The sequence below is a fragment of the Equus quagga genome, chromosome 9 (genome assembly GCF_021613505.1).
Source record: "Equus quagga isolate Etosha38 chromosome 9, UCLA_HA_Equagga_1.0, whole genome shotgun sequence".
In the NCBI taxonomy this organism is placed as follows: domain Eukaryota; kingdom Metazoa; phylum Chordata; class Mammalia; order Perissodactyla; family Equidae; genus Equus; species Equus quagga.
The window spans coordinates 46,408,343-46,434,540 of record NC_060275.1 but is presented as its reverse complement, the minus strand read 5'-3'; the positions used below and the strand labels follow the sequence as shown (position 1 = coordinate 46,434,540).

Sequence of the window (26,198 nt, the reverse complement as noted above, 5' to 3'; positions counted from 1 at the left end):
CAGCCCAGTCGAGTAGTGGTTGGGTATGCGCACTCTGCTTAGGGGGCCCAGGGTTCACGGGTTCAGATCCCAGTCACAGACCTACACACCACTCATTAAGGCATGCTGTGGCAGCATCTCACATACAAAAACAGCACTAACCAAAAGTAAGCTGGTGGCTATATTAATATCAGGCAAACATATTTTAGAGCAAAGAATATTACCAAGGATAAAGAAGGATATCTCATAATGGTAAAGTAGTAAATTCATCAAGAAGACATAAAAATCGTAAAAACGTATGCACCTTCAAAAAGTAGTATTAAAGAGAGCAAAAATAAATAGAACTGCAGGGAAAAATACACAAACGCATAATTATAGTCAGAGATTTAATATCCTTTTCTCAATAACTAGTAGAATAGAAATAAAATCAGGTAAGACATAGGAGACAACACTATCAACCAACTTGATCTAATTGACATTTAGACAACACCCTCATAGACCATATTCTGGGTCATAAAAAAAGTCTCAGTAAAAGTAGAAGAACTTAAGTCATACTAAGTATGTTCTACCATGATGATGAAATTAAATTAGAAATCAGCAACAAAATTATCTGGGAAATCTCCAAATATTTGAAAACTAATTTATAGACTTCTAAATAACTCTTGGGTCAAAGAAGAAATCAAAAGCAAAAATCAGAAAGCATTTTGAACTGACTGAAAATAAAAACATGCCACAAAAATTTGTGGGGGGTGAGCCTGGTGGCACAATGGTTAAGTTCATGCGATCTGCTTCAGCGGCCCTGGGGTTCGCAGGTTTGGTTCCTGGGCATGGACCTGGCACTACTCATCAAGCCATGCTGTGATGGAATCCCACATAAAATAGAGGAAGATTGGCACAGATGTTAGCTCAGCAACAATCTTCCTCAAGCAAAAAGGGAAAGACTGGTAAGAGATGTTAGCTCAGGACCAGTCTTCCTCAAAAAAAAAAAAAAGAAAGAAAAAAAAATTGTGGGGTGCAGCTTAAGAGTACGTAGAGGGAAATACATAACAGCAATAAACACATTAGGAAAAAAGGACAGTTCTTTAATTAATGGGACTTCAGCTCTTACCTTAAGAAATTGGGGAAAAAACAAATGAAACCCAAAATGAGTAGAAGAAAAGAATAAAGATCAGTGTAGAAATCAATGAAAGAGAAAAATAGAAAAAAAACAGGGCGGGGGAATTAATAAAACTAAAAGATGGCTTTCTGACATCAATAAAGCAGATAAAAACCTGTAACCAGATCAATCAAGAAAAAAAAAAGCAGGACACAAATTATCAATATCAAAAGTGAAAGTGATAATATCACTTATTCTAGAGATATTAAAAGGACTATAAAAAATCATTCAACAACACAGATGACAGAGACAAATCTCTTGAAAAATACAAATGTTTACTCAAAAAGAAATAACTTGAATACTTCACATCTAATTGAGAAATTAAATCTGTAATTAAAAACCTTCCCACAAAGAAAAATCCAGGCCCAGATGGCTTTACTGGTGAATTGTACCAAACATTTAAGAAAGAATAATACCAATTTCACACAAATCCTTCCAGAAAATTGAAGAGAGATGAATTCTTCCCAACTCACTTTATGAAGTCAGTACTATTTTGATAACAAAATCAGACGAAGACATCAAAAGAAAACTAGAGTCCAATATCCCTTATGAAAATAGATGTAATAATTCTTAAAATTTTAGCTGATCAAATCCAATAATATATTAAAAGAAATAATATATCACGACCAAGTGAATTTTATCTAGGTATGCAAGACTGATTTAAAATTTGAAAATCAATGTGATTTAACATACTAACAAACTAACAAACTAAACAAACTAAACTAAAAAAGGAAAACAAGTTAAAAAAGGAAAACTATAACTCCTTCAACAGATAAGGAAAAAGCATCTGACAACATTCATTCCTGATAAAAATTCTCAGCAAACTTGGAATACAGGCAACAACTTCTACAAAAATCCTACAGAATCTTATGTAAGGCTGAAAGGCTGATGGCTTACCCCCTAAGATCAGGAACAAGACAAAAGATGCCCACTGTCACATATCCACTCTGACTATTTCTATTCAACATCATATTGGATGTTCTAGGGTGGGTAATAAAGCACTGCGGGGAGAGAACATTCAGATTGGAAAGGAAGAAGACTTTTAGTCACAGACAACATAATTTCTCTGTATAAGTTTTCATGGCATCTCTACAAAAAAGCTACTAGAATAGTAAGTGAGATTACTAATGTTAGTTTGGATAAAATATCAATATACAAAAATAAGTTGTATTTGATATAACTAGCCACTAACAACTGGAAATGGGAATCTAAAAAAAAAAAAAATTTCAATAGTATCAGAAATATAAAATACTTAAGGATGAACGTGACAAAAGCTAACACTTATACCTGAAAACCACATAATACTAATGGAAAAAATGTCAGTTCTCCCCAAATTGATTACAGATTTAAGGCAGTTCCAATCAAAGTTTCAGTAGACTTTTTTCCTAGAAATTGACAAGTGGATTCTAAAATTCATATGGAAACACAAAGGACCTAAAATGCCAAAACAACTTTGTAAAAGAACAAAGTTGGAAGACTAACAATATCTGATTTCAAAACTTATTATAAAACTATTATAATAAAGACAGAGTTGTATTAGTGTAAAGATAGACAAATACATCAATGTAATAGCATAGAGTCCAAAAATAGACACATTTATGGACAACTGATTTTTCAGCAAAGGTTCAAAAACAATTCAGTAGAGAAAGCATTTCTGCTTTTCAACACATGGTGCTGAGAAAATTAGCTATCCATTTGAAAGAAAAAAAACCCATGCAAACTTCAATTCATACTGCATACTATACATACAAAAATTGACTCAAAATGGATCACAAACTTAAACATAAAGCTTTAAGACTTCTGGAAGAAAGCATAGGAGAACATCTTTGTGATCTTGAGTTAGGTCAAGATTTCTTATATACCATAAGCATAACCCATAAAAGAAAAAAACTGATAAATAAGACTTCGTCAAAATTTTAAAGTTCCTCTCTTCACAAGACACTGTTAGGAGAATGAAAAGACAAGCCAGACTTGATTTGCAAAACAATTTGCAAATCATGCATCTGATAAAGGACTTTATCTAGAATATATAAAGATCTCAATACTCAATAGTATGAAAATAAAGAACCGAATTTAAAAATGAGCAAAAGATGTGAACAGACATTTCAGAAAAGAAGACACATAGATGGAAAATAAGTACATGAGAAAATGGTCAACATCATTAGTCCTTAGGGACATGCATATTAAAACCACAATGAAATACCACTATACATGTATTAGAATAGGTAAAATAGGTAAGATTGACTATAGCAAATGTTGGTACGGATGGGGAGAACTGAAACTCTCAGACACTGCTGGTGGGAATGTAAAATGGTACAACCATGTTGGAAAACAGTTTGGCAGATTCTTAACAAGTTAAATATACACCTACCATACGATCCAGTCATTCCACTCCTAAGTATGTATGCCACAAAGAATGAAACCCTATGTCTACACAGAGGCTTATACATGAAAATTCATAGCACTTCATCTGTAATAGCCCCAAAGCAGAAATCCAAACTTCTATCTATAGTTCAAACGATAAACAAGTTGTGGTACATCTATATAATGAAATACTTATTCAGCAATAAAGAGAAATTAATTATTGATACATACAACATGAATAAACATCAAAATTATGCTGAATGGAAGAAGCCAGATGAAAAAGAACATACTATCTGATTCAATTTATACAAAATTCTGGAAAACATAAACTAATCTACAGTGAAAGCAAGTCGATTAGTGGTTGCCTAGGGAAGGTGAGGGGAGGCATTTCAAAGGGGAACAGAGAAACTTTTGAAAATGATGGATATTTCATTATTTTGATTTAGATGATGACTTCACAGGTGTCATACACACGTCAAAATATACCAAATCTTACACATTTAATAAGTGAAGTTTACTGTATGTCAATTATACTTCAATAAAGCTGTCTAAACATACAAAGAAGGGTAGGGAAATACAGTGAGGCAGTGGAGGGTATTACTATTTTAGAGAGTTGGATACTGAATGACTCCTTGATACGATATGGTGACATATCAAGCAGAGATCTGAAGAAAGTAAGGAAACAAAGCATTGCAGGTATTAGGGGAAAGAGTTTAAGGCGAAAAAGGAAGCAGCAAATACAAAAGTTCTGAGGTGGACACATGCTTCACAGGCATAAGGAACAGCAAATAGGCCAATGTGACTGGAGCAGAGTGAACGAGAGCAGTGAGTAGTCAAGACATAAAGATAGAGATGAGGTGGTGGGGTAGGAGGTAGGAACACAGTCACAGAGGGCCTTGTAGGCCATTACAAGGTCTGGCTTTTACTCTGAGTGAGACTGAAGTCACCACAGGGTTTTGAGCACAGGGGTGGCATAATCTGACCAATGTGTTTAAAAGATCACTCTGGGTCCTGTGAGGAACATACCCTGTAAAGGAGTCAGGAGGAAAGCAGGAAGACCAGGAAGGAGGATACTACACAAGTCCAGAGGAGTAATAGTTGTGACTCTATCTTGGGTGAGAGCAGGAAGTCATAAAAAAATGGCTAGAAATGGATATATTTTGAAGGAAGAGGCGCTGAGATTTGCTGATTGACTAGACGTTTCATTTGCAAAAAAGAGGGGAATCAGGCTAGCCCAGCGGTATAGTGGTTAAGTTCGGTGCACTCCACTTCAGTTGGCCAAGGTTCATGGGTTCGGTTCCCAGCCACGGACCTACACCACTCTTCAGCCATGCTGTGGTGGTGACCCATGTACAAAATAGAGGAAGACTGGCACAGATGTTAGCTCAGTGTGAATCTTCCTTAAGTAAAAAGAGGAAGATTGGCAACAGATGTTGGCTCAGTGTGAATCTTCCTTAGCAAAAAAGAACAAACAAGAGGGGAGTCAAGGATGACTCCAGGTTTTTAGCCTGAAGAATTGGAACAATCGAGCTGCTGTTTACTGAGATGGGAAAGACTGATGAAGGAACAGCAGTCCCCTAACAAGGCTTTCTCTCTCAATTTTCCCCCTTTTAATTCATCCTGCACACTGCTGTAAGATTCATCTGCCTAAAGCACCACTATAATTATATTACTATTGGGTTTAAAACTCTATGTTGGTTTTCCATTGCCCTAACCATCTTGAAGAAATGAACTACTTTCCTTAAAATGAAGAGACCAATAGGTGTTTGAGTTAGGGGATACAGACAAAGTGAAACAAGATAAATGTGAGGAGACTACTGACACTAGAGTAGCTAAAACATTCCCCTCCTCATAGCCTTTTCTAGTGCGGAAGGAGATGTGTCTGGCAATGACCCAAATCATGGGTTTTTATCTACAGTACAGTCCCAAATTCCTGAGAACTTTATAGGGTGGAATAATTATGATGATAAAAGAAGTATATTATATACCTATTATATATATCATATATCACACGATATCATATGTCATACATCATGTTTACCAAATACCAGCCAATGCAGGATACTTTAAATACATCATTTAAAATCCTTTAAAGGCTCCACACTGGTGTCAGGATCAAGTCCAAGTCCCCTAAGATAGCTTATAAGAGGCTTCTTAATCTACCCCAATTTCTCTCTCTAGTCTTGCCTCTTCTTCCCCATGCTTCTGGTTTACTGAAACACACATTTTCACACTTCTCCTTGGTGAATGCACTTCCTTCTGACTAGAATATCCTTCCCTCCTCTACATCTACCTGGCTAATACCTACTCATCCTTGGGCCCTGGCACATACAGAATATTGCCCAAGGAACATTTTCTCTATATCTGGGTTAGGAGCTTCCTTCCACAAAAATCTTGGCTTTTCTCATCCAAGTACTTCTCACACTATATTACATCATCTGCTTACTTGCCTAGACTTAAGTTCACGAAGCCTGAGTCCATGTCTATCTTATTTCCCAATATACTGCAATCTTAGGTACTTGGTATACAAAAGTTGCTCAAGAAACATTTACTTAATGAATAATGTTAAGTTTAAGGGATTTAGAAATATGTTGATTTAGAGAAAAAATCGTTAGTTTAGTCCACAACATACTGAAGTTGAGGGAAATGGCAAGACATGGAAAGAGAGATGTTCTGTACCACAGCTGGAAAAATGGGAGTGAAGTTCGGTTAAGAACTGTGGGATAAGGATACTGAAAATACAAGACAGGGTGAATACAGAGACTAAGAAAAATATTGAAGCAAGGATCGATATTTGCGTAAAAGAAAGATGAGAAACAAGTAAAAAAATAAATAAGAAATCACTGGAAACGTACAAGGAATAAAATAGGGCAGTAACATAGAAGCTAAAGAAGACCATTCAAGAAAGAAAACAGGAAAATGTGTCAAACGCTAAAGTGAAGTCAAGGAAGATCAAGACAGACAATTGCTTCATGAGCCACGGTGACCATGTCTGTTTTACTCATCTAGGACCTAATACAGTGTCCAGCACACATAAAAAAATAAATATTTGTTGAATGAGGGAATAAAGGACCAGAATATCACTTTTTAAAAAGTTAACTTATGGATTAAAATGAGCCTAAATTGTCCTTATATACTCACTAGCCAAGACTTAGTTTACTTTTAAAATTTAGATAAAACCTATGCTTAATCCTTTGATGTCATTCTAATGTATTTTTTAATATTACTCTTTTTTTTAATATTACGTTTATCCTTACCCTTTTAGTTTAAGTCTCTTATTCTCTCATTTCATCACTTAAATAGGAAGTGTCAGTATGAACGGGTTGTTGGCTTGAGAGAGCACTCGTAAAAGAATTGCTCATGCCTCAAATTCTAATTAACAGAGCATATGAGTTGTGCCTCAAACCAGATCACCTACATTAGCCCTGGAACCTTAACTTACAAGAAAATACCCTAGTTTAGGTAGCTTAAGTGGTGAGCAGATCAGACTATCCTCATTAGAAACTCATATTAGATAAACCTGAAATTGATCTAAAGAAGCTGCCCACATAATAAATCATTTCCATTATAATTTAGAGTATGTATGAAAAGATTCACAAAACAATGACTGTGGCACAAATGATTATGGAAGGAGGCAACAAAGAAAGGTGGTAAATACTAATTTAAAGAGAAGGGCTATCATGGATATGAAGGGAAGTGTGGTGGATATGCTAAAGTGAAGATGAGAACTAATAGGAGCATTAACATAGATGGACTCCACATCTCAGGTCAACGCATACTCTTCAGCAAAAAACATGAGGAAGATAAAAGAAATGAGAGGCTTTAAAACAGGAAATGATGTTTGGAATAGCTAAGGGAAGTATGTCTAGGGGTAAAGACCAGAGAAAGAGAATGAGAAAAAGAATGAATACTGATGCCTAGACATGAGACGATTTACACATTATGGTATGATCAACTGTGCTACCATTCTATGAAAAAGACTTAAAGAAGTAAACACATTTTTGTTAACTCATGTACTATGATCGGGAGGAGGGAAAAACGAGGCTTCAAGTGAAAAAAAAAAGGTTTAACCTAATCAAGAGTCAACAAACAATGGAACAATCAATCACAAAGTTGGACAAATAACTTACCTGGTCATATCCATAAGGCCTCTGCTGTGGTGGCTGTGGTGGTCCAGGCTGTGTTGGTCTATACCCTCCGTACTGCTGACCTTGTCCCTGTGGATAGTTAGGATACTGAGGACCTGGACCACCCTGTGAAGGACCTGTAAAATAATTAACACAAACAAAAGCCCAGATGAAAATATAGTAAGTCCCTAAAACTAAAGAAAGAGTTCAGAACTAGATACTATTATATTTTTATACCTAAACTAAAAAGGATAGTTTGGCCCTGATTTTCTGAAATGCTTTTTGAAATAAATTCCAAAGGTTATAATAAGAATGAAAATATTGCAAGGATACCATCAAGTACAAGATGCTTTGATTCAGTGTATTATTGTGCTATGTGTTAGCCATTAAAAATGTATACGTCAAAACAAGTAAAAGAGACTCAGGAGTTGTAAATCAGCTTAGCTCTAAATTAAGAAATACCATCTATACCTCCATTAGAAAGTTAACCAGCACAAGAGGTAAAAGAACAGGCAAGAAGCAGATTCAAATTAAAATACTGAAGTAATTTCTGAATAAAGTTTGAGAATCAAGGATATTTTCAGCTGTATGACTCTACATTTACAGTTGCAATAACCAGAAAGAATCTTGAGTGATTTTACATGTAAATTCTAGAGTTATGTTTGCAATCAACAAAAGAATGCTTTATGCTCTGTATTGACAAACTTACTATCACAATATTTTCAATCAGAAACTAAAGATTTGAAAAGCCACAGGTTGCATATGAAAAAACTTGATTCAAAAGTTACACTCTGTGTACCAATCACCTTTAGTATTTAACTCATAAAAATGAATGATTCCAAATTCCAGAGATGGCAAGAGACTAACTTGGCTTGCCAAAAAAATGTCTATTTCATAAACTCTACTACTGTCTATTACAAAGCATGCTTTATAAATCATAAGCTGAAAAGCTGTGATTCTTATAAATGTTTTCTCTAACATTCAAAATCTGCCATAAAAAAACAGTGACTACAAAGAAAAGTGCCAAAAGAGAATAATAAATTTTCAAGCTTCAATAAATTCCATTGGTCTATTATTTTAATTATTATACGTTCAATTATTAAACCTTTAAATTTTACATCAGAATAAAGTCTGACAACTGAAACCTATGGATAAGCAAAATGGGAACTTCTTTAGAATTCTTGATGTCCAACAAAACAGTATTTAACCACTTAAACCAAAAATACTGAATTTCTTTTACTCTTGCTTCCCAGTGAAAATATTTCTCTTCAATGAGTTTACTTGATTTAGTCATATCATAATTGTTTTCATACAAATACAATAAAACCAGAAACTCTATTTATTCAAAGTACAAATATTCAATGGTCATGAAATGGAAAGGCCATTTGAGAAGAACAACAAAATCCCTTTGTAAGAGACAGGAAATCCATGGAGCATTTCTAAAGTCATATCCAGAATTAGAACCAGAACTTATCATTTGGGGGAAAATGCCTGACTCCCAATACCTGTTAGTGCCACTGAGTCAACTCTGACTCCTAGCAACCCTGCAAACCTGCATACAGCAGAGCAGAACTCTGTCCAGTGTTTTCGAGCCATCCTTTCACCTGCTGGAGCTATATCAGACAATGCTCTGCTGCTTTTCATAGGGTTTTCATGACCAATATTTTTGGAAATGGGTGGCGAGGTCCTTCTTCCTAGTCTTAGTCTGGAAGCTCCGCTGAAACCTGTCTACCCATGGGTGACCCTGCTGGTATTTGAAATATTGGCGGCACAGCAACACGCAGCCACCACAATAAGACAACTGACAGATGAGTGATGTGGTTTTTTGACCAGGAAATAAACTTAGGCCATGGCAGTGAGAGTGCCAAAGCTTAACCACTAGACAACCAGGGCTGGCCTTCCAACACCCGACTGAATTTCAATGCATATGTTAAAGCCACAAGAGAATTTCAGCCCGATCTTGTTTCTTAGATTTGCTATCACAGGTAGAGAAAGGTGCCCATAGTAACAGCAGAGCTTAAATCAATGAATAAAATAAGACGACATTACTGATTAAAAAAGAGACCATGTTAGCAAGAGATGAAGTCAGATTAATAAGCAGCTACTTCTCTATCAATAGAACTACATTTTCCTCTATCTAAAGTAGTTATAGTAGCCTGAAATATCAAGTCCTTATCATTACCCACTCCCTATCGAATAAAGTTATTTAAAGTTAGATACCCAGCTAGGAGATATTATAGTGAGTATATAGTAGGAAAATATGGCTATACTTCCCCCAAACTCTGTAAGATACACAACTGCAATAAATACACATCTATGGACGTGTATGTTGCTATTTAACTAGAGAATGACAAAAACATTTCTTTACGCATTCCAAATAGATCACATTGTACTCTAAAAAATCAATGTTTTTTTTTCATAGCAACGGTCATTAGTTTTAGAAACATATTCGCTAAGCGGCTTATGTAGATATGGTTAATAATCACCCAACTGATCAGTTTTCCAAGCACACACGAAGCTACCTGCTGGTGGTGAATGCCAAATAGGTTTAAGAAATCATTCTTCTTGTCTTTTAAATGACTATATACCTTACCTTTGGTCAATGAACCATCTCCAGTTTAGGTTTCTTTTTAAATAGATTAATAATTTATCTAACAACAGCATTTTAAATAAACACTGTAATGACAGACTGAGCTAAAATTTTGAATTTTCAAAAATGACAAATATCTGCCTCAATATTTCAAAACATTAATCATCTCATTTTTGGTGACAAACAGAAACTGCAGGAAGCTCTCACCATAGCCCTGCTGCTGTCCCGGATAGCCCTGCTGCCCTGGGTACTGCTGCTGCTGGGGTGGATAACCCTGCTGGGGAGGTGGTCCTTGGTAAGCATCTTGCTGCTGGCCATACTGTGAATTTCCTACAGGATAATTGGAGAAGAGGAAAGAAAAAAAACTGAGACATTTGCTTAACTAACTTTTTTCCTCTAAGATGCATAGCCAACAACACAAGAACAAAATGAAATGCCATATTGATTTTTAAAAGTTAACAAAACAAAGAAAAAACTCAAACCAAACAGAAGGATTTCGGCCAAACAAACTGCAGTTAAAGCCAATTTTGCAAGGTTGAACTGCAGCATTTCAGCGTCTCTGCCATACGAGCATTACATTTACTGGAACATCACAGTCATAAGATCATGACTATGCTAAATAAAATAAAAAAGACAAAATTAAAGACAGCTACAAGAGCACACACTAGCTACACAAGATCAGCAAGCTGTTTCCTAAAGGCACTATACTTATATGTAAAATTATACATATGTAAACACACACAAGAAAAAAAAATTGGATCGATGGATTTATGTTCAAATAGAAATTTCCACTGAGGAAAAAATTATTTTTAAATGTTTTAGTCTTTTTATTGTTGTTAGAAATGGCAAGTCATGGTTATACATTTTAAATATTTTGTAAGGAAATTATTTTGATTGTTCTGGGATCCCTGTAACTTTCAAGACAGCCAGCAACTAGTATTCTACAAGAGCTTTGCATGGGGAGAAGTTGTCTTATGCAAGAATTTTCGTTCCTGTAGAAGGGGATATATATGTGTACGTGTGTGAAGGTATATAGATACCTCCTTCGTAGTAATGTTGTGAGGAATCCTCATAAGGCCTATCGTAGCCTTGTTCAGGATACGACGGTTGCTGATAACCGTAATCATTATGACCTACATCAATTCGACAAGAGACAGGAAGAAACGTTAATGGCCACTGAGTGAAAACCCTAAATATATTTAAACTTTCAAATAAAATTGAAAAAAAGAAAAAGAAATGGAAATACATAAAAAATAATTTCAATTGCATTAGCCAAATATTTACCAATGTGATTGTTTCCATATTGAGATAACGTGCAAATTTTTTTAAAAGCAAAAAACAGTAGTTTTAGAAACATTACACTTAGTCTTAACTCTGATAATCCTCATGGAGGGGGAAAAAAAACTTTATCTTCCACTTTTTTAAAAAAGAAAGAATGAAAGCATTTAGGCCTTTCACATGTAAATAATTTGAATTAAATTAGAATGAACAAAGGAAGCAATTATCATATTTTGTCAAACACCTGTTCTGCTGATCGCCAATTCCACAGCATATGCTAAAACAATGCAAAATATAAAAGAGCTCCATAAGTTTTTTTCCCCTGAAAGAAATTCAAACAAATTTTTCATATTCCATTTATTTGCACAAAGTGTATGTATATCAAAGTATTTTCAAATGCAAAAATATATTGCTTAATGCTGGCATTCTAGAAAAACCTTTAGAAAATATTTCTAGAGTACCATAAATATACACCTTCATAAAATTAAAATTGTGTTAAGTGCCAGAGTACACCTTTAGTTTTAAGGCACAATAAATTTCACCTGCAAGATGAAAATGAAAATCAATACTCTAGTCCTTTTAACTAAATTGCACCAAAAAAAATGCAGGAATTAAACTTTCAGTTAGCCAAATTCTGAACTTAATTTTAGAAGACAGCCTAATTTAAGAAAGAGAAATATAGTTACGAATAAATGTTATACTTAGTGCTCTAATATTCCAATGTTCCCAAACCACCTCATAAATATCTACATTCAGGGTTGGCAAATTATGGCCTCCAATCTAAATACAGCCAGTGACCTGTTTTTGTAAATAAAGTTTTACCGGAACACAGTCACGCCCATTCATATTCTCTATAGTTGTTTTCATGCTACAACTAGAGTTCAGTAGTTGAGACCAAGACCAAAGACTAAAATATTTACTGTCTGGCCCTTTAGAGAAAAAGTTTGCCAACTCCTAATCTACATATTTACTGGCATAAGTATCTGAACATAATGAGAAAAACTCCAATGCTGCTTAAGAAAATTAATTGTTGTTATAAATGGAACACTCTATGTAAGTGTCAAACATATTAATACACACCTATGCAAAAATGACACCATTTAAATTTAAAAATCCCCTGATATAATAAAAATATAAAAATAACATATCTGTCTATTTTGAACAGAAAGGTCACATTTATAACAATACAAATTTCATATTTCAGGAAATAAGACTAAAATAAAAGTGTCAAATAACAACTAAATTACTTAAAATGTATTTTAAAAATCAAACAAAAAAATCATTTATTTCCAACAAATTTCCTAATGCATAAAGTTTAACAAAACAGATTTCATCTCTTTAAAATACCTATGCTCTGTAAACTTACTAAAGTTACTAAGGTTTTTCATTAAAAAAAACTTAATATAATGTCTACACGTAAAAGAAAAAAGAAAAAACAACATTCTGAATAACTTAGGACAAGAAAATCTGAGATAAAAAAACGTCATTTTTCTAACCAGAATTACCCATATATATCAATACTATTACTCATAAACATTTATTGTATGTAGAATTCTACAGGCTTTGCCTGTATAATCAGAGCCTCTGCAGTAAAAACCAACGTCCTTATACCAATGTCCCTTTATGCTTTATACATTAATGAAAAAGGGCAAGCAAAACGAATTTCTAAACACACACCAAATTATATCTTCTTGCTTCTAATCAACGGTCCCAACACTTCAGCTTTTTAAGTTCTTAGTTTCCCCAAGCTTCTCTGCCAATTAGTTTACCTTAAATATCCTAAGGGAGCTTACTGTATAAAGGAAGATTTTGGCAAATCCTTTTTCATAACAAGACAAATCATTTTATAATGTGAATAATCACCTCTAATTTATCAGTTTTATATGTTTGGATTATTTTTTCTTCAACTTTGTATCATAAAATTTCCAAACATACAGAAAAACTTAAAGAACTGTACAGTGAAAGCCTGCCTGTATGCCTTCATTACTAAGTGTAGAACATCTTTACTGACCACTTTTTCACAAGATTCCTTCCCACTAAAAAAATAATAATAATAACCACTAAACTAAATAACTAACATTAAAATCTGGTTTTCAAATCCCTTTCCTATTCTATTAACTCTATATACAGCTACATTATGGATATAATTTAGCCTCCAAAATTTTCCTCAAATGCAAATGCTAATGTATATAAACCATAGTTCTTTGAGAAGTATCCAACATTAACTAAAATGATGAAACTTGGAAAAATACTTGAGAACTATATTCTCTATGTACTTACACAATGCATAAAAGTATATCAATGGGTGAACTTTATGGTACATGAATTATTTCAATAAAGCTGTTATTTAAAAAGTAAATCAGTAACATTTGCTTTGGTTCAAATGAACAGTTACAAATACGAAAGGATCCTCCTTTACATAAGAAAGGATTCCAAGACAGAAGGTGATTCCTGATGGTACTAACACAGAAAAGCTAAACAAAATACACTTAGAAACAGATTATAAACTAATGCTACCATTGGTACTTTAGATTACTGAAATGTGTCTAAATTTAGAAGAAACAGCATGTTAGTTTCTTCATCTTCATGAAAATGTTCTGAATAAGCTATCTACATTAATATTGGGCAGGGATAGAAAATGGGAAAGTTAACATTAGGAGAGATTACCATCAGGGTAATATTGCTGGTTCATGCCTTCTGGAGGACCTTGTCCACCATGACTGTATTGGTCCCCATAATAGTCTTCCTGGCCTGAGTACTGCTGTGGTGGGCCTGAAAAACCACAACCAGTCAAGATGTAAATAATTTGTTCTCTATGTCATCAAAGGCTTTCTTTCTAATCTGATGTTTTGGCATTTCCCCTCCCATGCTTTGGCATTTCAGATACTTTTAACTACTCTTATACACACACAAGCACACAGCAACACCATAAACCACATTTCACAAAAATTAATGCTGAGACCATACATGCAATATAAAACAATACCAACTCAAAAAAACAAACACTAACTTCTTAAAAAGAGGTTCAAATTGGTAGAAAATTAATTTCCTTTTTATTTTGATATTAGAGCAGTTTGAAATAAAATCGAGTTTGTTTCTGACCATATGTTTAGTAACTCCTCAAAAATAAAACAGCATTTTCTGCTATAAATTAGTGAGCTTTTAATATAAATTTTATGATGTAAGCTTTCCCCAAAAAAGAATAGAGACAAGAAAGGTGTACACAAGGAAGTTCCTATCTACTTTGTGACCCTTTGTACCTACTATAGCTACTACCTTTTAGGGAAAAAGATAAAATGTAATTTAAAAATCAAGAAACAAAAAGCCCTGACTTTGTCTAGATGAAAAGTTCATTAAAATTTAAAGCCTTTCAACTACTGTTATTTATATTAAGCTAAAAAATTTCCAAGTGGAATCTTACCCTGTTGAGGTGGTCTATAGGGAGGAATCTGTCTCTGCCCCATCATATGATTGCCTTGGTTAACTTGACCCATCATTCCCATAGGTGGCTGTTGGCCTTGGTAATGCTGCCCACCTCCCTGTGGCATATTGTACTGTTGAGAAGGAGGCTGCTGATGCATCATTGGACCTGAAAACAGAGAAAACATACGCACATAATACATTTGTATATAATTTTAACATCCTAAAAGAAATACAAAAGTCTTTTATCATATAATCCTCAAAATATATAATTTATTGTAATGAAAATTGACTTCCAGTAATAAAAACAAATCTTTTAATTAAAGTTCACATGCCTAAAATAATCTTCAAACAAAGGAAAAGAACCATTCTGTGGTAGTTGATTTGAAATCCGCCGTACGGACCTAATTATTTTTTTAAAAACAAAATGGATACAATATATGAACATCTTGCATATATCTTTCATTACATACTATATAATATCTACATTTATCTACACAATCTTTCTAGAGAAGACAGAATTCTCACGCTACACAAGAAAATACACCAAAACAAAGTAAACTTGACAAAATCACACAGCAAACCAATAGTCACACTCAGGGAAAGAAATCTAATTTCTGGATATCCATTTTTTCCCCTTTTTCAATGCGCACTCATTATATACTGGTAGACAGGGAAAGTACACAAACATTTATAAGTGTACTTACACCAGTGGAATTTCATAAACTTTAATTTTACACAAAATTTTAAAGGGTCTTCCTTCCTTTTTCCAACTATAATATTTAGAATCTAAAGAGGTCCTGAAATCAAAGGGCTGTAGTGTTTCTTAATAAGTTCTCACACACACACAATCAAACACACCTAGACAGAGAACTGCAATAAGTCATAGGGAAATCAGAAGAATTATGCAGTTTCCAAAGTGAGCAATACTGAGGTAGTCAAATTACCACTGCTGTAGTATCACAACGGCCACAGTAAAAACGTATCACATGAAATAATCAACAATGGCCATAAAGTTCCATGTTGCCATCTAACAATGTAAGCAGCTCCTCAGAGGTTCACTGGGCCAAGTCATGGTACGCAGAGCTCATCATTCTACCATTACAACCATTAGTGTCTCAAAAGTATACAGGAGTCATCCCCCAGTGTACTACTGCTTAAATAACTACATATGCCCCCTTTACTGACTTGGGGACAATTTAAGAAGAAAGTACGAAATTCAAAGGACTAGACAGCCTGGAAAAGTTTTACAGGCAAAACTGCCCAGATGAGCCAAAAGTTCATTGTGTAATTCAATAAAAATTCAAAACAAAACAAGTTCACCTTTTTAAACATATTACTGACCTACAACAGCAGCAGCAATGTACACAGAAAGAATTCAATTCTTTCCCAACTTGAACAACTGTATTATCTGAAGTACTTTATCAGAGCTAACTTTTTTTTCCTATTTGCCGCCTTCTGTTTTTCTACTCCTTTTCAAATTCCTTTTTCCCTCTAATCTTATTATCATAAATATAAGCCTTTCAAAGGTTACTCTGGGATTTTTCCTTCAACAAGAAAATAAACTCTTAATAGCAGAGATATGGTGCCTAGGTAGAGAGTGGAAGGGAAGAGACCTTAACACTGAGTGCACTTAACACTACCAGATACACTTTTACATTTATTTCATGTAAGCCACTAACAACTACCAGGGGTAAGGATCCTAATTTTCAGAGTTTTAGCCAAGGAATCCAAAGATCGAGATTATATAGCTAATAGATATCAACTGGGAATTGGACAAAACTCAAGTTTGATTTCAAAGCACATTTATCCACTATTCTTGACTGCCCCTCCTCAAGCTATAGCAAATTTAGCAGTTCAGAAGCAAACTGTGCAATAAAAAAGTTCCAAACACTACCTAGTTTATTTGCTACAATTTTTAAAATATATTTTGCATATAATAAAGTATTAATGCTAGCATTCATAATTTAATAGGCAGCATGATTGGGCATTTATATAATTCATTTTCAGTAAATGAAGGTTTTGCCTTGTTTTCCTTCTCCAATACTGATTACAGACCTCTTTTCTTAACAGAAGCTAACTATGAAACCAAAGCATATAATATGCATTGGAACCAAAATTAAAAATAAAGGAGGAAGAAAGCAAAAACATAATAGCCTAAGGAAAATCCAAAAGGATACAATAACAACAGAATTCTAAGCTTTGCTCTAAAGGAGAAAAGTAATTCTAGCTTAAGCCCTAGATAGACAAGACCATGCCACTTGTGCTTTATCTTTTGGGACTGTCAGCAGTTCCAATCCCAAAGAGCTCAATTACCACCCTTCTTTTATTCTCTGTCACTTCCCTCCCTCTGAGGATCCTCGACATCATTCAAGATCAAGCCTAAAACCACAGAGAATGGAGGGGGATAGCACTGCTAAAACATGGTGCTTTTCATCTTTTTCCTTGAAGCTTTATCCATTAAAAAAAAAACTACGACTTCAATTCTGATTGTTTAGGAAGCATATTATTTTTCTTATGATAATGAAATATGCTACACTGGTAAACATGTATTATCCCTTGAGATATTATCAGAAATAAGAGAGCTAAATCTCAAAAGGTTATCCCAAAATTAAGTTCTAAAAATTTGTACTACAGAGTGAAGATTACAAAATAAGTCTACTATAACCATTTTCTACCAACAACGGCATCATACATTACTATATGCTTAAAGATTATTCTTCATCTTTTACATAAATCATTTTAATGCTAGGATGCACTACAAAGTGTGATATTACATATGCAAAGACCACATTAATGTCTTAATTATCTACAATGTTTTTATAAAAATGTTCTGAAAGCACACATAAGAAATGTTCAGCACCACATTATTTCTTTCCATTTTGAGTTTTATACCTTAATAGATATTCTATGGAAACAATGTCTTGTATCTTAAACACATGTAAAATGTTCCCAAATCACCATATTTTTATATTATTGGAATTCTTTGCTCCAATAAGATGGTTAACACTTAGTTGTACCTTAAGACATTAGTCAAAAAGAATTTTTTAAGACTCAACTATAAAGATAACATTAAGTTTTAATTCATCTCTGAAGAATTTAGAACATAATTTTTAAAAATTCTATATACACATAGATACATATACAGATATATTCACATCTTCAAATGCAAACTAATACATTAAAACTCTATAAATTGTATCATTAATGTACGTATTATTTTAAATAAAGGTTAAAAATGACAGCTAACAATTAATTAACACTTATTATGGGCCAGGCACTAAACTAAGAGCTTTACGTCTTTATGCTTCCCAAACCCTATGAAACAGGCGGTATTATCATCAACTTCCTTTTACAGGTAAGAAAATTTAAGGCTTACAAGCATTAAGAATCTTATCTAGGGGCTGGCCCCGTGGCCGAGTGGTTAAGTTCGCGCGCTCCGCTGCAGGCGGCCCAGTGTTTCGTTGGTTCGAATCCTGGGCGCGGACATGGCACTGCTCGTCAGACCACGCTGAGGCAGCGTCCCACATGCCACAACTAGAAGAATACACAACTATGTACCGGGGGGCTTTGGGGAGAAAAAGGAAAAAAAAAAAAAAAAAAAAAAGAATCTTATCTAAAGTTGCATAGCAAGTAAATGGTGAGAACTCTAAGCCATGCTCTTAACCACACTACGTGTACTTCCTCTCCAGAGTGAAATCATCCTCTCCTATGTAATACCTCCCAGGAAAACAGTTCTATATAACATACCACTATAATATAAAACTCCTAAAGAAATTTCTTCACCCTACCTATATCTGTATAAGAATTAGACCATGAAACTGCATAGATAAAACCCTCCCCAAGTCTATTTTCTCGTTCATATTTCATCATCTACTGCTCACATTTTAGTACTTATTCCTTAACTATTCAATCTCAAACTAAATCATTTATAGCTCCCACTTGAAGGTATTACTAATAGCTTCTTTTCGTTTTTTTTTTTTTTTTTTTTTGAGGAAGATCAGCCCTGAGCTAACATCTGCCACCAATCCTCCTCTTTTTGCTCAGGAAGACTAGCCCTGAGCTAGCATCCATGCCCATCCTCCTCTACTTTATATGTGGGATGCCTACCACAGCATGGCTTGACAAGCGGTGCCATGTCTGCACCCAGGATCCGAACTGGCAAACCCCAGGCCACCAAAGCGGAAGGTACGAACTTAACCACTGCGCCACTGGGCCAGCCCCTAATAGTTTCTTTACAAGAAACAAATCCCTGTATTCCATATTACTCAGCCATAAAAAAAAAAAAGACAAAATCATCCCATTTACAACAACATGGATGGACCTTGAGGGTATTATGTTAAGCGAAATAAGCCAGACAGAGAAAGACAAACGCCGAATGAGTTCACTCATATGTGGAAGATAAACAAACTCATAGATAAAGAGAACAAATTAATGGTTACCAGAGGGGAAGAGGGTTGGGGTTTGTGCCAAAGGAGTAAAGGGGCATATATATATACGGTGACAGTTAACAACTAGACTATTGGTGGTGAGCACCATGCAGTCTATACAGAAAAGGATAAACAATAACGTACACCTGAAATTATACATAATGTTATAAACCATTATGACCTCAATAAAATATCTGGAAAAAAAATCCCTGTATTCCAGCAAACTCAACTAGCTAACTTAGTACCTGTTAAATAGCCATTTAAAATGAACAGGATTGGGGCCAGCCCCGTGGTTGAGTTCGCCCACTCTGCTTCGGCGGCCCAGGGTTGTGCCAGTTTGGATCCTGGGCGCAGACATGGCAATGCTCGTCAGGCCATGCTGAGGCAGTGTCCCACATGCCACAACTAGAAGGACCCACAACTAAAAAAATATACAACTATGTACTGGGGGGGCTTTGGGGAGAAAAAGGAAAAATAAAATCTTTTAAGAAAAATAAATGAATAAAATAAAATGAACAGAATTCTTTACTTACCTAAAACGTACACCTGTCCTCATCAAGACTTTCAAGACGTTTAGACACAATACCAAGGATAAAAGAACAAGAGCCAAGTAACTAAGAAAACCCCAGAGGCTTAGAAAAGTCACTGCAACCAGCACAAGCTTAGCTGAGCCTCCTAGCAAACAATGAAAAAATAAAACCATAATAGATTTTAGCTAGTAAAAAGAACAGTTCATTAACAGATACAAACTTCTTCATAACATGAAACTTTTAGAGAAATTCTCATTAAAGTCTTCAGTATTTAAAACATAAAAGTATCAACAACTTTTCCTATTGTTGTTTATTTAGTAATACAGACCTTCCTACATGTAGTTCCTTACATTAACCATTTCTTAAAGCTGTGATTCTAAATCCTAGGCTATTTTGCCCCCCCATGGGACATTTAGCAAAGTCTGGACACATTTTTGGTTGTCACAGTTGGTATGGGGGGTGCTACTGCCACCTAGTGGGTACAGGGCAAAAATACTCCTAAATATCTCAACGCACAGGACAGGCCCCCACAACAAAGAATTATGCAGCTCAAAATATCAATAATGCTGAGTTAAGAAATCCTGAATTCTCAAGGGTATAATTTTAAATCATAGGCATTTCCACAAACTAGTCTGAGAATTAGATTATGTACTCAGCTTTCTGGTGACTGAAAATTAGCAAAGGGAGATGTTGTGGCTTAATAAATCCAGCAAAATAAAAGGGTAAGAAAATTCTTAGAGTTAGACAACCCCTCTTAAATAGTTTCAACTATACTAATATAATAATATTAATTCAAAAACAAGTCACTGCTAAACATCTATTGCAGACTGAAAAGAACTACAAAAGCCCCAGATTTATGTGGCACAAGTGACAATCTGATGTGAAAGTAAAGACCCTACCTTGCTCAAGTAGAAAGCCATGGAGATGGGCTATATTAGAACATACAGCTTTGTGTCATACAGTGTGAAAGCTGAAAAGTTATGAACCATCTGGCACAGAAGAGATTATACTGCCCAGAAAAATTCTGAGGGAACAGACTGTAAATAAGCATGACTTAGAATATTTGTTAAAATGTAATTTCTAAAATTTACCCCTAGAGATTCTGGTTTAGCAGATACAGCGTGAGGCAGACAAATCTTACTTTAACAAGCACCCCCAGGTGACAATGATCCAGGTAGTCCTAGGACCACACATTTAGATAGGGTTCTAAGGGAAAGAATAACCAACCATCATCTTTTACCATAAAAGAAGATATAGTTCATATAAAATGTTGAAACTGGAGTAGGACTGCGTCCCACAAAGACACCTAGGATATTAGCTATGAAACGAATCCTAACGGGTTTGTGTTACAAATATGTTAAAACTCATTGAATGATACACTTAAGATTTGTGCATTTCACTGGATGTAAATGTTACCTAAAGAAAAATTTAACATTAAAAAATGCTGAGCTCTAATGACATGCAAACTAAAGTGTTTATGGGTAAAGTATACTGATATCCACAAATTACTGTGAAATGTATTTTGAAAAATAAGATGCACTGATGGAGGAGTAGATGGATGAACAGATGGATGATAAACCAATTTAGTAAAATGTTAACTGCAGAATACAGATGGGAACTATACAGGTATCATTCCTTCAACTTTTCTGTATGTTTCAAATCTTACATAACAAAATATTGGGAGGAAATTTAAAAATTAATCTTAGAAAAATATATAAAGACTTCTCAAAACTCAACAGTAAAAAAACAAATAATCCAACTGGAAAAAAGGCAAAAGACATGCAGAGACCTTTCACTGAAGAGGATTTACAGATGGCAAATAAACACATGGAAAGATGTTCACTATCAGGAGGCATTAGGGAAATGCAAATTAAGGCCACAATGAAATAGCATTACACATTTTTAGAATAGCTAAGATAAGAAAAAATATTGACAATACCAAATGCTGGCAAGGATTTTGAAAAGGCAGATCTCTCATACACCGCTGGTGGCACTCTAAAATGGTACAGCCACTATGGTGATCAGTTTGGCAGTTTCTAAAAAAACCAAACATACACTTATCATATGACCAAGCAATTGCACTCTTGGGTATTTATCTCAGAGAAATGAAAACTTATGTCCAAATAAAACCATGAACATGTATACAAATGTTCACAGAACTTTTATTTGTAAAAGCCAAAAACCGGAAACAATCAAAATGTACCTCCAAAGGTGCATAGTTAAAACAAACTGTGCTACATCCATACCATGAAATGCTACTTACCAATAAAAAAGAATGAACCACTGATACATACAACAACTTGGATAGACAATTATGCTGAGTAAAAAAAGCCAGTGTCAAAAGATCACCTACTGTATGATTCCATTTATATAACATGCTGAAAATAGCCAAACTACAGAAATGGAGAAAAGAGTAACAGTGTTGCCAGGGATTCGAGATGGCTGGAGGGAGGACACATAGGATCTCTCCATATAACCTCTGCAACTCCCTGTAAACCTGTTATTATTTCAAAATAAAAAGTTTTTAAAAATGAACTGTAATGAAATTGAGTTTAAAATATGTCGAATAGAATAGAGTTTGCCTCCCAAACCCAAAAGGTTTTGGTATAACTGACAATCATCTGTTTTATCTGACAGTAACAGACAATTCCTTCTTTGCTTCACTCCTGGAATGACAGGCGATGGGTAACAACACTGCAGAGAAGGATGCTGGTTTTTACTTTGTTATGGCAGGAGGAAATCTAGCTAATCTAACAGTCAACAAATAGGATGAAGTAGTGAACAAAACAAGACAGTTCCTGACTTCACAGAGCCTAGGGTCTAGGGAAAAATAATTAAACAGATATTTACAAATAATTATGTAATTACAAGCACTCAAACTGCTGCTACAAAGAGCCTAAGTACAGGCTACTTACTATAGATAAGTGGACGGTACCTTGTCTATGGAGTAATTTAGAACATATAGAATAAATTTATAGGTGATTTTTGTTTTATGCTCTATGCTTTTCTGTATCTTCCAGATTTTTCATATTAAATATTAGTTATTTTTATAACCAGAAAAATGTCATCACTGGGGAAAAAAATTACAACCTGGAAAACTCATTCAATATAGCAATATTGATCAAATGTATAAACAAAACATCTAGTCTAAATTACAATGTAATGGCTGTATAAACCCAAAACTATAGCAAACTGAAACCTGCAATATTAGAAATACTGCATAAATGCACTAATTTTAACAGAGAAGAAAAATGACTGTACACACAAATTTTCATTCATTCAAATCCACTACAGAGGTCAAACATGATATTTCTATGGAATAAAAAATTTGAAATAATTTCTTCATTTGTAATTACAATTATATTTGAAAGGAGAAAAAGTCAGTATACTCTCACAATGTTTTTTTATATTGAAGATTTACTAAATTTATTAAATTGGGGAGTCCTATAGCTCTTGAACCTGGGTGGGGCTTTTGATCATGCCCTGAGGGACTAGAGACTGGAGACTGAGATTAATAATATGGGCAATCAATCAAATCTACATAATGGAGCCCCAACTCTGCCCACTGAGACTCAGGAGAACTCTCTCAGTTGGCAATATTCTGTATATACTGTCACATGTTGGGACCAGGAGAATAAAGCATCCTGACTCCACGGGAAGAGAAACTCCGCGTTTCGAACTTCTTCTGGGCTTTTCTCCATGCACTTTTCCCCTTAGCTGATGTTAATCTGTATCTCTTCACTACAATAAATCACAACTGTGAGTATAACAGCTTTCAGTGTCTGTGAGTCTTTCAAGGAAATGACTGAACCTTAGGGTGGTTTTGAGAACCCCAGAACTCACAATTGGTGTCAGAAATGAGGTGAGTCTTGGGTACCACTCCTGGTAACTTTGCAGTTGCCTAAATTCTCACAATTGTTATCAGAGGTGAGGGCTCTGTGCCCGTAAACTCATCACAACAACTCAAAGACACTGCTTCTACAACTGTCCCTTTCCTCTCTCTCTTGCATCATCAATTGCCCCCTCCCTAAAGGATCATTCTTATCAGTATACAAACATGATTTACTACCTTCCCAACCCTATTTTGTTTTCCTATATCAAAAAATAACTGAAAAGAATTGTCTTTACTCACTGTTACCACTTTTTCTCTTGTCATTTTTTCTTGAATATACTGCAGTCAGGATTTTGCCCCCATTCCTCCACCAAAACTGTCCACCACAGTCAGAAAATCCAGTGGTTAGTTTTCAATTCTCATCTTACTTGACTGATCAGCAGAGTTTGACATGTTTAATAATTCCCTCATTTTTAAACACTTTCTTCACTTAGCTTCTAAGATACTACACTCTCTTGGCTTCTCTCCCAACTCACTGGCTACTCCTGTTCAATTTCTGAGTTCTCCTGAAAGAAACCTATCATCTTCCCAAGGTCAAAATGCTGGAGTGCTCAGGTACTGAACCTTCAGATCTCTTCTCTACCTTTATTCACTCCTCAAATGATCCCTTCCAATCCCATGGCTTTTAATACCCTGACCTCTCCCCTCAACTCCAGACTAACATAACCAACTGCCACTGATATATCCACTTGCATATTAGTAGGTCACTCAAAGGTAACTTGTGCCAAATTAAACTCATTCTCCTAAATCTGCTATTCTCCCAGTCTCTTAATCTTAGTACATGGCAACACGATTCAATTACTTCAACAGTGAAGTCATGATTAACTCTGTCCTCTTGTACTCCAAATCCAATCCACTAACTAATCTTAGCAAATTATGGCAACTCTTCCTTCAAAATATACGGTAAATATCCCAAAACTGGCTACTACTCATTACTTCCATAGTATCACTCTATTCAAAGCTACCATCATCTCTTATCTAAATACTACAGCAAGAGCCCTTTAATAAGTCTCCTTGCTTCCACACTTACCCTAGTACAGTCTATTTTCCATACAGAAGACAAAGGTATCTTTTTAAAACATATATTCAGATCATATTATTCCTTTGCTCAAAACTTTTCAGCAGTATCCCCACTCTCTCAGAATAAAATCTAAAATCCTTATGGACTACAATACAAGGTCTTTCATAGCTTGGTTTTCAACTATATCTTGGATCTTAACTCTTATGACTCTCCACTTTTACTCAGTCAACTCCAGCGAGACTGGTCTCCTTGCTATACTTCAAACATACCAAGTATGCTCCAGCCTCAGGGCTCTTGCTTGCTGTTGCTTCTGCTTGTGCAATGCTCTTTTTCCAGGTCTCTGCTCACCATCCTAAAACAGCACACACATCCTCATCTTTCTCTTTCCCTTTACGTTACTTTTCTTCATAGAACTTATCATTATCAGACATAGTTGTATCTTATTTGAGTCTTTAAAACAAATAGGAAGTTCTTCACCTGACAACATATATATATAGTTACAAACTTAGCCTTTCCCAAAGGGAATTCTATAAAACTTTATAGCCTTCACTTTGCATGGTAGTCTGGGCTATATAAACGGCCATGCAAGTGGACATCATGCAAAATGATCTTAACAATCAATGGAGAAAAGTACGATTGTTCCACGGTCTTTAAAATTTTCTGTCAAAACATTAAATACTCTATTAATGTCAGTTACAAATACATAGGGACATGAGAAAAACTAACATTTACATTGTAATTTAAAAAGTTAGAAATACTGAGAATTGTATAAGTTCTACTTCTTTGTAAAAATCTTATCAAGAGGGGCTGGCCCCGTGGCCGAGTGGTTAAGTTCGCACACTCCGCTGCAGGCGGCCCAGTGTTTCGTTAGTTTGAATCCTGGGCGCGGACATGGCACTGCTCGTCAAACCACGCTGAGGCAGCGTCCCACATGCCACAACTAGAGGACCCACAACAAAGAATATACAACTATGTACCGGGGGGCTTTGGAGAGAAAAAGGAAAAAAATAAAATCTTTAAAAAAAAGAAAATCTTATCAAGAGTAGTTTGAACAGTGTGCTTCCCTTCTCCTCATGGTGCAACTGACAATTCGGAGGTAGGATCTTTTCTACAGCTTGGCAAACTGTCATACTGCTTTCTAAGTATGGATCAGCTTCCAATATTTTATCCTTTGTACCTTCAATGTTGTGAAATTCATTTAACATGAAGTATTTTGCCGGTCTCACTTTCTCTAGGAAATCTTCATTCTTTTCATCACAACCAGTTTTCTCATTTATGTCACTAAGCTCACCTTCTCTAAGTATCTGCAGTGCGTATCTGAAGTCTCTCAAATGGCAGCAGTGTCAACATTCCCACAGTCAGCAATTTCTTCTATAACTCTGTTTACAATGGATTTGGATTCCATCTCCAG

General features: G+C 35.0%; 1 protein-coding gene across 2 annotated transcripts in view; it reads right to left on the bottom strand.

The window, feature by feature from the left end:
- Positions 1-26,198, bottom strand: part of SS18 (SS18 subunit of BAF chromatin remodeling complex) — an 86,099-nt gene that overhangs the window by 10,437 nt on the left and 49,464 nt on the right. Inside the window, exons 6-10 of one of the 2 annotated variants that reach the window (XM_046671784.1) lie at positions 14,916-15,083; positions 14,162-14,266; positions 11,257-11,349; positions 10,424-10,546; positions 7,630-7,763 (exon numbers count right to left, since the gene is read on the bottom strand). In XM_046671784.1, the coding sequence (XP_046527740.1) occupies positions 7,630-7,763; positions 10,424-10,546; positions 11,257-11,349; positions 14,162-14,266; positions 14,916-15,083 (623 nt within the window). The remainder of the gene's footprint in view (positions 1-7,629; positions 7,764-10,423; positions 10,547-11,256; positions 11,350-14,161; positions 14,267-14,915; positions 15,084-26,198) is intronic. The other variant, XM_046671785.1, reaches the window with a different exon arrangement.